Raw genomic sequence first — 14,672 nt, 5'->3', positions numbered from 1 at the left:
CACAGATGTCACACCTGTAGCTCCCTATGACAAAAGCCACACAAACTCAACACACCAAGAAATAACCATGCATTTCAAAAGGAGAGTCCATAACCAAGTGAAACCTGGCGAGGCGGTGGGAGGTCAGAGGTGCAGGAGGCACACACCAGCAGCAGCTCCAGGTGAGGTGGGACGGGTGAGGGACAGAGCCGGCTGGGCCGTGCCAGCCCAGGCTCCACAGTCTCTGCTGGAGGAGCTGCCTCGCCGGGCCAGGCAGTGTCTCTCCATGGAACTGACTGGGGTGGCAACAGTAACACAGCTGTATTTTTATATGTACATATACATATTTACACACACAGACATCATTTTAAACACCACACCCTCTTCTACAGAAAATCACATAATAGGTAGGGTTGGCAGGGACCTCTGGAGGTAATACAGTCCATCTCCCAGCTGAGACAGGGTGACCCAGAGCAGGTGACAGAGGAACGCATCCGGGTGGGTTTGCAATGTCTCCAAATGTCTCTCTCCAGAGACGGAGACTCCACAACTTCCTCGGGCAGCCCGTTCCAATGCTCCGCCACCCTCCACATGAAGAAGTTCTTCCTCATATTGAGGTAGAAATTTCTCTGTTATGGTTTATGGCCATTACTCCTCCTGTCACCGGGCACTACTGAAAAGAAACTGGCACCATCCTCCCGACCGTTAAGACATGTAAATATATTGACAAGACCCCTCTCAATCTCCTCCAGACTAAGCGAGCCCAGCTGCCGCTGTCTCTCGTCACAAGCGAGATGCTCCAGACCCCTCACCATCCTTGTGGCCCTTGGCTCAGCACGGACAATTTAACACAAACCGCTCCCGTCCCAGCGCTACCTGCACGCTGTCGGCCATGGCTGCCCGCCGCCGGCACGGCCGGGCCCGCCCCTCACCGCGCCCCGCCCGCTCCCCTCAGAGCCCCGCCCGCCCCTCACGGCCGCGCCGGCACCGCGGCCCGGCCCAGCCCCTCCTCCTTTTGCTTTAATGAATTTGGAACAGTAGTGAACTAAAAGTATGTCGAAACCTTTTCTCTGTTAGCTTTGCATTGCATGCAGCAGCAGTAATTCAGAGTAATAGCAATTACCCGCAATATCAAATAAAATGCAAGCATTTGGTAGATGAACAGTAATGAGAACAAAGAAAGAGGTAACTTACTTTGTAGAGTTTATGGATGTGCTGAGGGAGCTGGTATGACAAAATAACTTATTTGCAGTGCCTCACATAAAGCAAGGGCCTGCCAGAATTTTCTGCAGCTGTTTCAAGCTCTGCCACTGCTTCGGAGCAGTTTGCCACCTTCAGAAGGTTGTCATCCTCAGTTTCTTAAAATGTGCAAACCACCAAGTACAGTACCTGTGTCCTAACTGGGGCACAAGAGACAAGAACATGCCCATGACCCATTAAGATTGTGATGTATAGTGTGAGATTCAACAGGAGCATCTGTAGCTCCTGTTCCTGCTCAAACACCCTGACCCTCACTGACACAGGTAGACCAATCGCGCTTCCAAAAGGAGTCAGAAATCTTTGAGGTTCAGAGAGCTGGATCCTGCCGTGTTTTGTAGAATTATTCATAGTATTTTAAAGAAATAGACCCCACACTGTGAATTTTAAAGAAATAGAGCCCGCACTGTGAATTCCTACAATTCGTACTGTGCTCTGTGGCTGCTGCACAGCTGTGTTACTGCCCCTTTTACAGTGTATATAAATCTAATCAAATCAGAACATTATTCAGAGCTGCAAGCACTGCACGTAGTAAGGTGTTAAAACTGGGGAATTAAGTGTGATGTTTGGATGCAATGTAACATTGTGTACATTCATTATTATGTTTTCGAGTTGGTCACAGGTAGATTCTAGACTTAACCCTGTGTTCCTCTGGAACTGAAAATGCCCATTGACTTCCATGAACATTTTCAATGTAAAAGACTTGGGGGCTTTAAGCCTTTAGAAAGATCTAATTCTGTTTCTCATGCTCAGTTATAAAAGGACTGAATTCTCTCTTACACAAAACCTGAACTGAGCAGGTGATTGAAGCTGAGCACTGATTGAAGCTCAAACCACATTTCCAGTTGTGAGCTCCTAAACTTCCTACTTTTCAATTTAGATTTTTAGATAGTTGGTGTCAGAAGGCTTAGAAATAGAAAAAAAAAAAAGGATTCAAGAGTTGCATCAAGCCATGCTGTCTAATTTCATGTGGATCCTTCATGTTTACAAAACCACATTCATGTGTATGTGAATATTTAACGTGGCTTTTTTGATTTCCTTCAAACATAAAACTTGTAAGTGCAACACAGAAATACTGACTTTAAAACACTGATATAGTCCTTTCCTACTACAGGTAACCATGGTAGATTTCCTATGATTTCTAATCATCAGAGAGACTGCAAGTTAGAGAAAAATAGAGGTCTTTCTCCACTGGTGAAGTTCTGTTAGATACAAAGGTGTCCTGAAAGTGTCTGTTATTTAATATTTAAAATATGTCATTTAGGCAGAATATATTTGAAAATCTGGCTTTACACCATAAGTGCCCTTCTATTTGTCTGAGAAGCAACCAGAGATAAGGTTTGGGAGATGCTCTGCCAAGACTGGTATCACTCAGCACATGAGGATTGTGGAAGGAACACTTCTTTATATTCTGTCTTTGATTAAAGCTCTTTAGCTGATGGTGTCTGGGCCACTTCTAGCCTGTACAAGATAATCACCACACAGCCCACTAACACTCAGCCCTGGCGGTTGCCCTTAATTTTCTTCAAGTTGCCAAATTTTCATTTTGCTAATTATGCACTGAAGCATCACCAATATAGCAATTCCACACTGCTCTCTGCACAATGAACTACATGGCTGTCTTTGTAGAAATACTTTCCTCTTCATCACGATACTCCATCTTTTGGGCAGGGAGCAGGTTCACCTGCATCACATAAGTCCATATCAAAAGAGGAGTAAAGGTCACAGCTGCAAGCAAAGTTTTGACAGGGCAGGGCACCTGCAATTGGAACACAACCAGCAGCTGCAAGTGCTCCAAAATATTCCACTGAGTCTTCCAAAGTTTTATTAATCAAGGTCATTCAGTCTGATTTTGTTACCCATTGCAGAGATCCTGGCATTTCAGGAATAAATGAAACTTATTAATTTAAGAAAAGGAATGCATTTTCAGAAGCTGCCTTTTACAAAGCAAAGGTTTTGTAACACAAAACAGACCCACAGAAACATCCTCCTATTGACAGAGATCCTATAAAAACATTCAATTGCAAACACGTTTCCAGTCACTTTTAGTTAAGCATCACCAAGCACAGTAATTAGCCATAGGCAAATTCAGGATGAAAAGCAGACGGAAATTCCTAGCAGAGCCTTGCTTGTTACATCAACATCAGATGGACATATAGCTCCCCTGGCTGCCAGCCCTCATGACAACAAATTGCTTATACTCATGCCCTGTGGTACAAGAATTGAGGAAAAACCATGGGCATATGTGGAGGACTTGCACACAGTATTTGGGATTGACCCTCCTAGTAACAAATAGGCAATTTGTGAAAGCAACAGGACATTAGTGCTACGTGACTCTTTAATAAAGAGCCCTGCATTACTGTACATGAGTACATTAACATAGTAATTAACCATCCCCCTCCTGGCTCCTTTGTAACATTCTTTGCAGATAGTCTATCCAGGGAACAGCATTCCCTCTAGGTGATGTTCTTCTGTTTTACATATATAGATACACACTTTCACAAAAAAAAATCTGGGCATGCTTATGCACTAGGAAAAGAAAAATACAAATTCCAGGTTGTCAGGGAAACTTGTTTTTGAAACAAAAAGATAATTCTGCCATTTCTCAGGCAGTATCCAATAAAAATGAGATACAGGTAGGAGAAGATAACTGCTTTGGTGTATCAGCAGCAGGACAGAGTTCCGAGTTGCTTATGGAGAGATGCTGCTTCTTTTTTGCTCACTGTTTGTCAACATAATCCAGCTCAGTATCTCTTCCTGCCTGTTTAATTAATAGGTAGGCAAATTTCCATGTGATTTGGCAGTGATTTTGAGAGACTTGTAATGTTAGTACTCTGCCCAGCAATAAGAAAGTCCAAGTTAAATGTAGCAAATCATAACTTTTCAATTATTCAAAACAATATGCATACGGAGAAATGAAAGTAGCAAAACGTGTATTCCATCAATAATTCCATTATCTTCTCATCATAAAGAGAAGTGGCTCAATGTAGGATAAAAGCGAATTTTAGATTGATTCTCTTCTTGATCACAGCCAGAAGACTGCTATATCTATTGCCAAGAAATTGAATTGAGGTTCATAGAAATCCTAAAAATTAGATACAAAAGACTTAAAAGAACATGTAACCCATCTCCAGGGGACCTGTACTTTTTCTTGCCAACAAGAACTTCAAGAAGAAATAGGATTTTATTTAATCCAGTAGTTCAAGACAACTCCTTACTGTGCATTAAATTGTAGGAATAACGTAAATCTGTGTATAACATTGCAGTACACCATCAGTATGAACTAAGAAAGCTTAGGTTTTTCTCCACTCTAAATACCTTTTAGTACAAAAACCTAAACTACAAGACCTGATGCATAAGATAAAGCAATATGGATAATTTAGAGCACAGCTGTTTCAAACTACCTACCCTCAAGGTCACCAGTTGATAAAACCCAAAATCTCTATAGAACTCAAGGACTCCTCATAGTTATTATTCAAACCAGAACAATCCACTCAGAAGTCCCAAATTCAAGACAAGAGAAAAAGAAGAGCACTGACCCTTGAGTGAATTTAAGCCCCCTAAGTCTTATACAGCCATGAGTACAGTGGTGACAATGGAGAAATAATTTAACATAAGGTTAGTGTAGGGTTTTGGGTTTGTTGAGAGAATTGTTTCATTGACAGAGCTGAATTCTTCAGGAGGACATGCTGTGCAGAACAGAATTTGCCAATGTGATGAAAGTCACCAGAAAGAATAATTTAACAAGTTATAATTGCAAATAGAAATAAAACTTGTAAAATAGAGGAGTATATATATTCATATTCTACATAAAATGTTATATATTAAACACATACTTAAGTATTGGTTCTGTATAATACATATGTATATGTTCTCTTTTCAGACTGCCATTTGAGCTCAGATTCCCATCTAGTCTGTATCTTTTCTAAAGATATAAACTACTGTTAATCTTGGCAAATTTACAGGAACTGGAGTATATTTTACTCCATGAAAAAGATGAGACATTAATCTTCTGGGCAAACTCTCTTGAAATTTCATTTTGATAGACAAAACTTAACTTTTCCATTTGAACTACTGTTTCATTGTGTTGGCAGACCAAAGAAAATAGAAAGACACAACTGCATGAAGTATTACAGCTTAATAACACAGCAAAGTCTACAGAAAAAATATAAATTCGCTGATTCCATTGTTCTTGCCTTTTTGTCCCCAAATGAGAACATAATTTCTTTCATAGGTTTCATATTTTACTTCTTTCATGCCTTTGTTGTGAAGCTCTATTGATTTTTTGACACCTTCTCCATTTGATGTTAACCAGCTTTTAGAATAACCTATAACAGTGTAGGGCAGCAAGTGAAAAAATACATCCAGCTGAAATTACAGAGGGATTTTAATAGAGACTATAGCTACTCAAGACTAAAGTTGTCTTGTGTACTAAATGTGACTGTATTTTTTGTTTATTTGTGAATTGCTTGTTTGTTGGACTACACAAACAGCTTCCAAGGTGTCTCAATATTTCTTTAGTTATTTAATAAGGACTAGCAAGCCTGAATTACTGGGACATAATAACATCATGTTTAAGTGATGTCTTGGAGTAGGATCCCAACTACAGCAGCAACACCTGGAGAGTCAGTATGGCAAATGTATCTTCATTTTACAGAGAGAGGTCTATCCAAGAGAGTGAAATGTGTCAGTCTGCAGCCTGGCAATACATCCTAAGTGTCCCTGCCACCAGATCCAAGTAATAAATTGGGTTCGGTGTCACGTGTCTTCTACCTGTGTACTTGGAATCACAGAGTACAAATCCCAAGGAGTGGCTGAGCACACTCAGGAAGAACGTGTCCATGTAATCTCCTTAAACATGTAAGCATGAAGGTTATTTTGTGATCACTAGGCAATAGGGTTAAAATTACAATGAAGCTGTTTGTTATTGCCCTTCCTCTTTTCTTCCCTGACTCATTTGAGGTTATGGACTCATCTTGGCGAAGTACATTAAAATAAAAGGGTATATAACTTAGTAGTCAGTCCTGGGAGCACTTTCCTTCCTGGATTCTGAATTTGAAATAACTGCTGTGCAAGCATATGTTTATAGAGAGTTGCAAGGAGGAGTTAATGTTCATATTCACTCCAAAAAGATTATGTAGTTGCATGTAAAAAATGAATTTGCAGAGCTCTAGAGAGCTTAAGTATATTACTTCTTGTAAAAATAAAAACTCATTGAGCAGAGGACCCAAGGCCAGCACATACATTTGTGTTAAGAATATCACTTTAACTGCACACGAGCTCTGCATGTGATGTCATATGGAACATTATGGGTTTCTTCTAGAGCAGGGGTCAAATACTTCCATAAGGTATTCATTAATGTAATTTATTGATTTAGCTGAGGCAGAATTAGCCTGTTTTAGAGTAGAAATCTGATTAGTCTCAGTATCTTGGAACTGAAAATTCAAAGGAAGAGAAAGATGGGGCACAGCTCACATATACTCTGCTGACATTTATGACTTGGGTTATGGAGAACAGGGGTACACAGGGAGCAGCATTACCCATATACTTATCCTAGGAAATTTAGAAGGAGAATGAAAAAACTGAGTGCACTGTTTGACAGTGTTCCTTGAACCGGAGCTTATGCTTTTCTCATTTACTTGAAATTTGAAAGAAGATGATAGAAGTTAATGGAGTTTCATTATGGTAAAGCAATGTAAAAGGAATCATTCTCCTTGTTTTAACATCTGGGAACGTGGTCTTCCTCTTCCTCGCAAAGAAAATATACGAGATTCTGCTCAGTTTTAATGCTGTTTGGCATCTGTGCCTATACTGCCAGGGACATTCAGAACCATTTACATTAACAGCAAATATTTTTACTCTAAAGAAGGAAACATATCCTTATTGATATTCAGCAAGTGGTGCGTTGTTGCAACCAAGATATAATTTACTCACTTGTCTGACTGGATTACATTACTCCATGCATTTTGTAGTTTCATCTGTGAAAAATTGAACTTTAGTTCTACAGCTGTCATTTCCCATAATTCTTTTAAAACAATCTGTGGCAAAAGGATAAAAAATAGCTCCAATAGAAGCTGCTTCTGGGGATGGCATTTGAAAGGACATTATTTAGAGTCAATGAATTAGACTAAGAAGTTTGTCTTATTCTTTACATGAGATGTGAGTCAGACTTTGTATACAAGTATTTCTACCACTTGTGTACTTTGTAAAGGCCACAACTCCATTTGTTCCCTGGGAACCCTGCAGTGAAAACATTTTTCTTCAGAAGCACACGGCTTTGTTAGGCTGCCTGGGTAATATTTCCAGTTCTCCTCAACCTTTTCGTGTGCTCAGAAGCAGCGATGCACCCACCCAGTCCTTTTCAGGGTTCCCCTACCTCAGCACTGCAGCCACTTGAGCAGGGCAGCAGCTCAGCAATCCACAGGGAAAGCCACAGAAGTTCAGCCAGAGCGAGGATGGGAGGACTGAGCCATTACTTATTTGTAAAATTAGCAGTTAGAACTCAGCTGCAGTAAAAATGGAAATTCCCCAAAATGGAGGATCGGGATGCTCTTTCAACTCTGATTTCTGCCTCTTCCCTTCCTCTGATATAAATTTTCAAACTCCCTTTGATTAAAAGAAGCTCAAGCTCCAAAGATGATTATAGGCTTTCCTACACAAAACTGACTCAAAGTTTTATTTCTTGGGTTTATCACACACAATGTAATTTTTCTTCTACCTCTTGCTTTTACGCTAGCACATGGATCACACATTCCTTCTTGGTAACTACCTTTTGCATGTTACCCAAGCCAGACATTACCCTTGATAAATGATTATTTCAATTTTCACTACCTCTGCTGTGTTTCAAAATATAAACTGTAACTGGATGTTTTATACACATACCAGAGAAATATTTTTCTCACAGCCACAGTGAAAAGTTTTGTTGAAAATACAGAGAAATTAAATGCAATCCAAATAAAGCATTTTTTAAGTTGAACTCAATCATGTAAATTTTTGGTGCCAAATAAAAATTAAAATCAGAGGCTGCAAGTAGCGGATTATAATGGAAACAATTTTTCCAGTGCTACCTACACTTTTTGCTGCTATGCATAAATCCTGTTATCACTCCTGTAATGATAGAGCAACCATAATTATTTCTGTATTACACCAAAAAAATTCCATGTATGATTTCATCTGATAGTAAAACATAAATCATTATACTAAATAGATACTTTTTGTCTGCTTACAGAAAAAAATGGACTCAACCTTCTTTCTCTCCACCCTATATAATTTAAAAAAAAAACAGACACCAATTTTTGGCCAAGCATTCATCAGCATATGTATTGTTAACAGGTGTTGTGTATTACATTTCCCATGCACACAGTGTTGGAATGTAAAACTGTAATACTGCTCCTAGGAACAAGTAGCGTAATTAAAATTCTTTGTGAGTTTGATTTACTGGGTATTTTCTTCCTTTAAAATAACTACATTGCAAACAAGAGCCAATTTCTTAGATTTGATCTATGTGTTGTGCAGCTTATACTTCAGGTTCAAAATGGTGATTTAGACAATAACACATAACAGCTGAATAGTCATTTATAATGGCATAGCACCTGCAGCAGATTGTCAGCTGAAAAGGCAAATCTAAATGCTTTCAAATTCTCTTGTGTATTATAATGGCAGTAGTAGTGGTCACTATAGATACAATAGTTAGGCATGTAATGTAACTTTTGTTTCTGATTGCTTGCCATTTTCTCAGTTTTATTCCTTTAAGACTGAAAATGTTCATACTTAGTGTCAGTTCATATGCATTTTAAAAAGCTCAGGCACCGTTTAGCTTTCTGTTAATTTTAAGGGTGGGAGGTGTCAATGAACTTAAATATTAAATAGGATATCAAACTCTTTTCCTCATCATTTTAAGATTTTCCACATTTCCCAGATCATTACATATGCATAACTAACACAACTTAGGCTTTTTTTTTAAATCTTGATTAATGTTGCTGAGAACTCTGGAAAAAATTGATCTGAAATTTTAAAACTGTAAAGACTTTTTTCTTACCTCAATATGTGCCAGGATTTTTCTATGAGCCTTTTAGCAGCAGCTCTCACTTAAAAATCTGAAATAATGCATATGTAGTTTCCTTTTAAATTTGGTTCCTTCCTGGACTGAACCCGGCATTGATCATTTGTGTGATGATGTGCTAATTCTGCATTGATGTGAAACACATGTTAGGGAGAAATATAACAGCTTGTTGCAGCAGACCCAGGCCCATACCAAACCATCAGTGCACTGATGTAACCTCCACCCACAACAGAAACTCCATTTAGATGCACAGTCCACCAAGCAATACTCAGGTTTCCACCAGAAGGAACATCTGGGATGTGAATGTGCAAGGATCATTCCCAAAAGGCAAGCACTCTAAATCCATTAGAATTTTCCAGACAAGACAGAATTTGAAATCCTCTTGTCTCTTAAATATCTATAAAATTACCTATATACTTTCTGAGTGTTGGGAGGCATAAGATGGGCCATATGCTTTGGGATCTTTAGTTGGAAGGTGACAGACAGTCCAAGTACAACAGTACATTTCCACCAGAACAACCAAAGATATATTAAGTAGTAACTGTAAAAACCTAAGCAGAAATAGCATTTGTATTCAGCTGAAAGGAAAAATAGTTTCCAAGGAGCTAATTGCTTTAGAATACAAGCAATAGAAAAAGAAAAAAAAGAAATTACTTGTCTGTAATAGAGATCTGTAACAGAGGCTAGGAACAATCCACTTGCTCTGGGGTTGATGGGATGATGCCATTGCCAATTAGCACAAGTGCTTTGTTTTATAACATCCATCTATTCACTGTATGACCTGCTTTAGTGTACACCTCAAAATCATCTTTAGAGTACTTCCACTGGAGCCAAGGGAGTTAATCCAGGAATTAGCTTGGCCAGTGAAGTGATTCATATGCAACAGAAAGAGTTATAGAAACTTAGTCGGAAAAGAGTAATGGAGAGAGAGTCATGCATGCTATAAATCTTGGCTTTGTGCTAATGTTATTTATCTATTTGAGATAGCAAGGAGGTTCTATAATGTGTGCAATATGGGACAGTGGCTTTGCAATATAAACTGTCCATTAGTAATGCAAAGTAACTTATTTTAATCTGCTAGATCATTACTGCAATTTTTTCTCCCTAGTTCTGACACTTTATAGATCTTCATGAAGTCCACATTTGTTCTCTTTTACTTCCATTTGATTCATTATATTTTAAATGTATGTAAACATACTGTAAAACCACCAAGTTTTTTGTAATTTCAGGAGGGCAATGCTTCCACTCCTAGGAGGAAGCTGATGCCCCAGATCTCAGTCTGCTGGCCCAGCTGGGGGCAACTCAGACATCCCTCACTTCACAGTGCCTGTACCACCATAAGGCACAAAGGATTTAAATGGCTTGAAGCACAGTTTGAGAGAGTTGAGCAGAGCGGATGCCAGGGAGCAAGGTGTAAGAGCTCCTCCAGCACCCCGTCCCCAGCAGCAACCAGTGTCCCACTGTCCCTGTAGAGCTGTGCACACTCCTCAAGTGCCTCAGCAGCAGCACTGAAGCAGCTTTGGCTGTTTGGAGGGCAGCTGGCTCAGGGCTGATTCACATCCTGTTCACCCTCCCAGCCTTCAGCTGCCTGAGCCCTCCTGGCATCGCTTCTGTCAATGTAACACTCCGGGATCACTCCCAGGACACGCAGCCCTGCGCCAGCTGGTGACACCGGACAAGATGTGACCCCTTCCACCAGCTCACAGAACTGACCTCTCAAACAAGCTGCCACATGGTCTGTTTGGTACGCCTGGGTTTATTTCATGCAGTCACAGTACTTCCCATGCTCTCCATCTGCCAATAGAGAAAAGATGAAATGCAAGAAGCAGTAGGGTACTACTTACTCTGGAATGACTTCAGGTCTGCTGAGAACTGTTGGGATTTTTTTAACCCTTGCCTCCACTGCCTATGCAGTACAGACAGATGTACTTACTTACTCATCAACAGTCCTCAAGTTGCTTCTCATCAGGAAACCTATCTCACCTTGGTGCAGCAGAATCCACATTGTTGCACCCAAATCATTCCCTAGAAGAGCAGTTGTATGCTAAAGGAATTCCATGGTGTTCCAATGCCAGAATTATTTGCATACCCTTTATTACTCTGATTACCTTACAATAAAATATTGAAAAAAGCAATTGGGCTTTTGTAGGACCCCTGTCCCATTCCACTTCCAAATGCAGATCTGCAGCCACAGCCACTGACAACTTTTCCATGCTACTGCTGTTTCTCTGTGGTTTCATGTTGTTTTTATCTAGGTGCTACTGTAGCCTCTATCCCCAAACATTCAAAGCAGGAACAGGAGACATGAGCTTGCTGCTGGAGTTGGCTTTTTAGCTAACTTGGATGGATAAGGTCCAGTGATGTCTGTGTCTATTATCTCATCATCATCCACAGCCCATATAGTGCAATTTCACTGAAGATTCCAAGCTGGACCTACTAGCATATCATGACATTTGTATATTTATGGAGTAAATAAAGCTGGAGCAAAGTCAGTCCAATGTACACAGATTGGTTACAGCAGAATTAAAAAAAATGAAAATAAGTACTTTCATTTCCAGCTCTTAACTTAAATTCTCACTAATTTTTGTGGTTTTGATCAAACCACTAATGTTTTTTAAAAATTATTTTCATATAAAACTAGGCACTCAAGATTTTCAATATCATCAAGGCACTAATGTAACTTAGAACTTAAAATGTTTTTAAAAATCACTGAAGATATGTATTGAAACCTTCCAAACAAACTTAGATTTTCTTTCAGGATTTGTCTCCACTTCCTTCAAACCCTTGATTTCATTATGTAATAATTACACACACTTTCTAAATATTTTTTAAGTTCACAAGTTTCTACTAAAAATTATTTCATTAATATTTATAAACTACAAGTAAAGCTGTAAAGCTTTTTCTCCTACAATAAGAATTATACTTTTAGCATTGCATATATATTGGTATTTATTGGATTTAATAATTGTTACTCTGTGGGAAGCCAGCAAAAATTAAGATTTAGCTGACATTCCTTTATCCAGGAAATCCTGATTAGTGGAATCTTACATAAGAAATACAGAAAAGTAATGAAGTTTTACATTCTCTTTAGGAATGAGCTCTGGGGATCTGGATTTTCCTTCTTTGGACAAACACCTCAGTGGAATTTCAACCCAGGAATTAGAGACTTTTGCTTCTTCCTTTCATTCTTTTTTATACCCATAAGCTATGTCTACTCTTTGAAGACTATTAAATAGCTGTTGAGGAAATATCCTTTATTGTTAAATAGCACTTAGCTCTTCAAATAGTTCACCATCTAATAGTCACAGGTTAATAAGATAAAAGCATTAAACACATTATCTGTGTGCACTTCACCTGAAATGAATTCCCAGACACTTCCTGCCATACATGAATACTACAATTTGCAGGATAACCAAACCAGAGCCATTGGGAACTGAGCTGACCTTCCCTTGTTGCAGCTCCCAAGAGTTATAAAGGCCTGTGTATGTATTCCAGCTGTGCCTGTACACACATGAAAATGAATCAGGGCTCTGTGTGCTCTGGTTCTGTTCACACTGGAGCCCAGACAGGCACAGGGGGGCTGCCTTGAGCCCAGGATGCTGCCATGCTCCTTACTGTGACCACATGGACATGGAGCAGGCACTTTTGCAATGCTTTCCTAGTTATCAACACCACTCCTTCTTGGCAGGAACCAGTGATACACCACAGCAGAACAGCCAGCAGCCATGACCAGTTACCAAGCTAACAAGAATGTATTTTTTGCCTTCAGGCTCTGGAAAATGTTAAACCCATCCATTGCATCTTTCCCTTTACTCTGGTAGGCAGGAAATGCCTCTGCCCACATCTATGAGGGAAGGTTTGATAAAGATGACCCTATTACTATCAAGTATTTACCTTGAAGTGGCAGAATCACATTGACTTGCTATCCTGCACCATGTGATGGCAGTTCCTGTGCCACAAATACCCTCTCTCAGGCCATCACTGTGAGCTTGACAAGCTATCTGACAGCAAACCAGATATTCCGAGAGCCTTATTCATGGGGTATGAACTAAAGCAATACTAGCCCATCGGTTGTCTTTGACTATGGGAGATAAATAGTTTGCTAGCAATAATCCATCATATTTCAACCCATTTGGCAAAAGGCAGAGAAATTCTTAAATGATGCTGTAATTATAAAGCTGAGTAATTTCTTTATATTTATTTTACCAGTATGGATTTTAAAGTGCCCTCTGGGAGCAAAAAGATGTTTGTAGAGATAAAGCTGTGGGGAGCAATACATTCATGCCAACACATGTAGCTGAACCACCAATTTTGCTTTATTAATTTAGTTGCTGGATTTGTTCCTGTTATCTACAGCTGTATTATCAGCTCCTAGAGGTGGATGAGTGGGTGGAATGAGGTTGATTATAACTGATTTAGTAACCAAAGAGTAATTTTTTTCCATTGTTTGTTCAGCACATTACTAAACATATGGCTTAATTACAGTTGCCTTGTGTTCTTTTCAGTGTGGTGTTGCTTATTTTACTGAGACACTGATTTATGCAAAATATTAATTGAAATAGAAAGCAGACTTACTACAAGAGCTGACATCCATAAAAATATTAGTTGCTTGTATTTTGCACTGAGCCTATTGGACTTCTCAGGGGAATCAGTGTTTACAGTTTAATTTGGAGCAACATGGGCTCCCTCCCTCCAGAAACAGTGGTAGAGCATGTACCACAGTCTGAAGCATTGTTAAAAAAAAATTTACTTTTACCAGCATCTGTAAAGGGAAATCCTCAGAGTTCTTGAGCCAAAGTCTCAAAATTGTGCTGAGGTAGCTGCTCCATTTCAGAGTGATTGCAATAATTGTATGCAAATGTCTCATTAAAAGTAATTCAACTTTATATAGCTATAAATAAACTACTGTGCTGTTGTAATGTGTTTCCAGGCCATTAAGTAGTATAATAAAGACACATGGATTCTCTCAATAGATTAGATAATCAAAAAACCACCCACCCCCAGAATCAAGCAACTATACATTGGGAGATCTTGTTTTGTTCCCAGTCATCTTTATAATTAATCTATTTGGAATAAATAATTCACCAAATATAAATAATAATGTTCAGTCACAGAACTCATAACTCAATATATCCAGGAGGAATGCTTTTATATTTCCTATTCAGGATTTTAATTCAATGCATTGAATTTTGCTGTCTCTTTCATAAACCAAATCTAATATACAATGAACTTTATAACCAGATAGTCAGAATACAGAATTAAATAGTTTTGCAGAGGCACTCATAAAATCCTCACAAATATTTTTAGGATAGAGTATGAGAATTTTGTAACCCTCACTACCCACTAATAGGATTCAGATATCTGCTGTGAAATG

At 39.1% G+C, this 14,672-nt stretch overlaps 1 protein-coding gene across 4 annotated transcripts in view; it reads right to left on the bottom strand.

Moving 5' to 3' along the window:
- CABCOCO1 (ciliary associated calcium binding coiled-coil 1) overlaps positions 1–14,672 on the bottom strand; it is a 98,820-nt gene that overhangs the window by 50,179 nt on the left and 33,969 nt on the right. For 3 of the 4 annotated variants that reach the window (XM_053949397.1, XM_053949400.1, XM_053949399.1), the window contains exon 1: positions 856–909. The exons of the other annotated variant lie outside the window; for it this stretch is intronic. In XM_053949397.1, the coding sequence (XP_053805372.1) occupies positions 856–873 (18 nt within the window). In that variant the 5' untranslated portion in view covers positions 874–909. Of the gene's footprint in view, positions 1–855; positions 910–14,672 lie in introns of those variants that run through there. 4 annotated transcript variants of the gene reach the window in all.

This window comes from Vidua chalybeata, chromosome 8 (genome assembly GCF_026979565.1).
Source record: "Vidua chalybeata isolate OUT-0048 chromosome 8, bVidCha1 merged haplotype, whole genome shotgun sequence".
NCBI lineage: Eukaryota > Metazoa > Chordata > Aves > Passeriformes > Viduidae > Vidua > Vidua chalybeata.
Note: the sequence above shows the minus strand (reverse complement) of the source record. Positions and strands in the feature narration are given on the sequence as shown.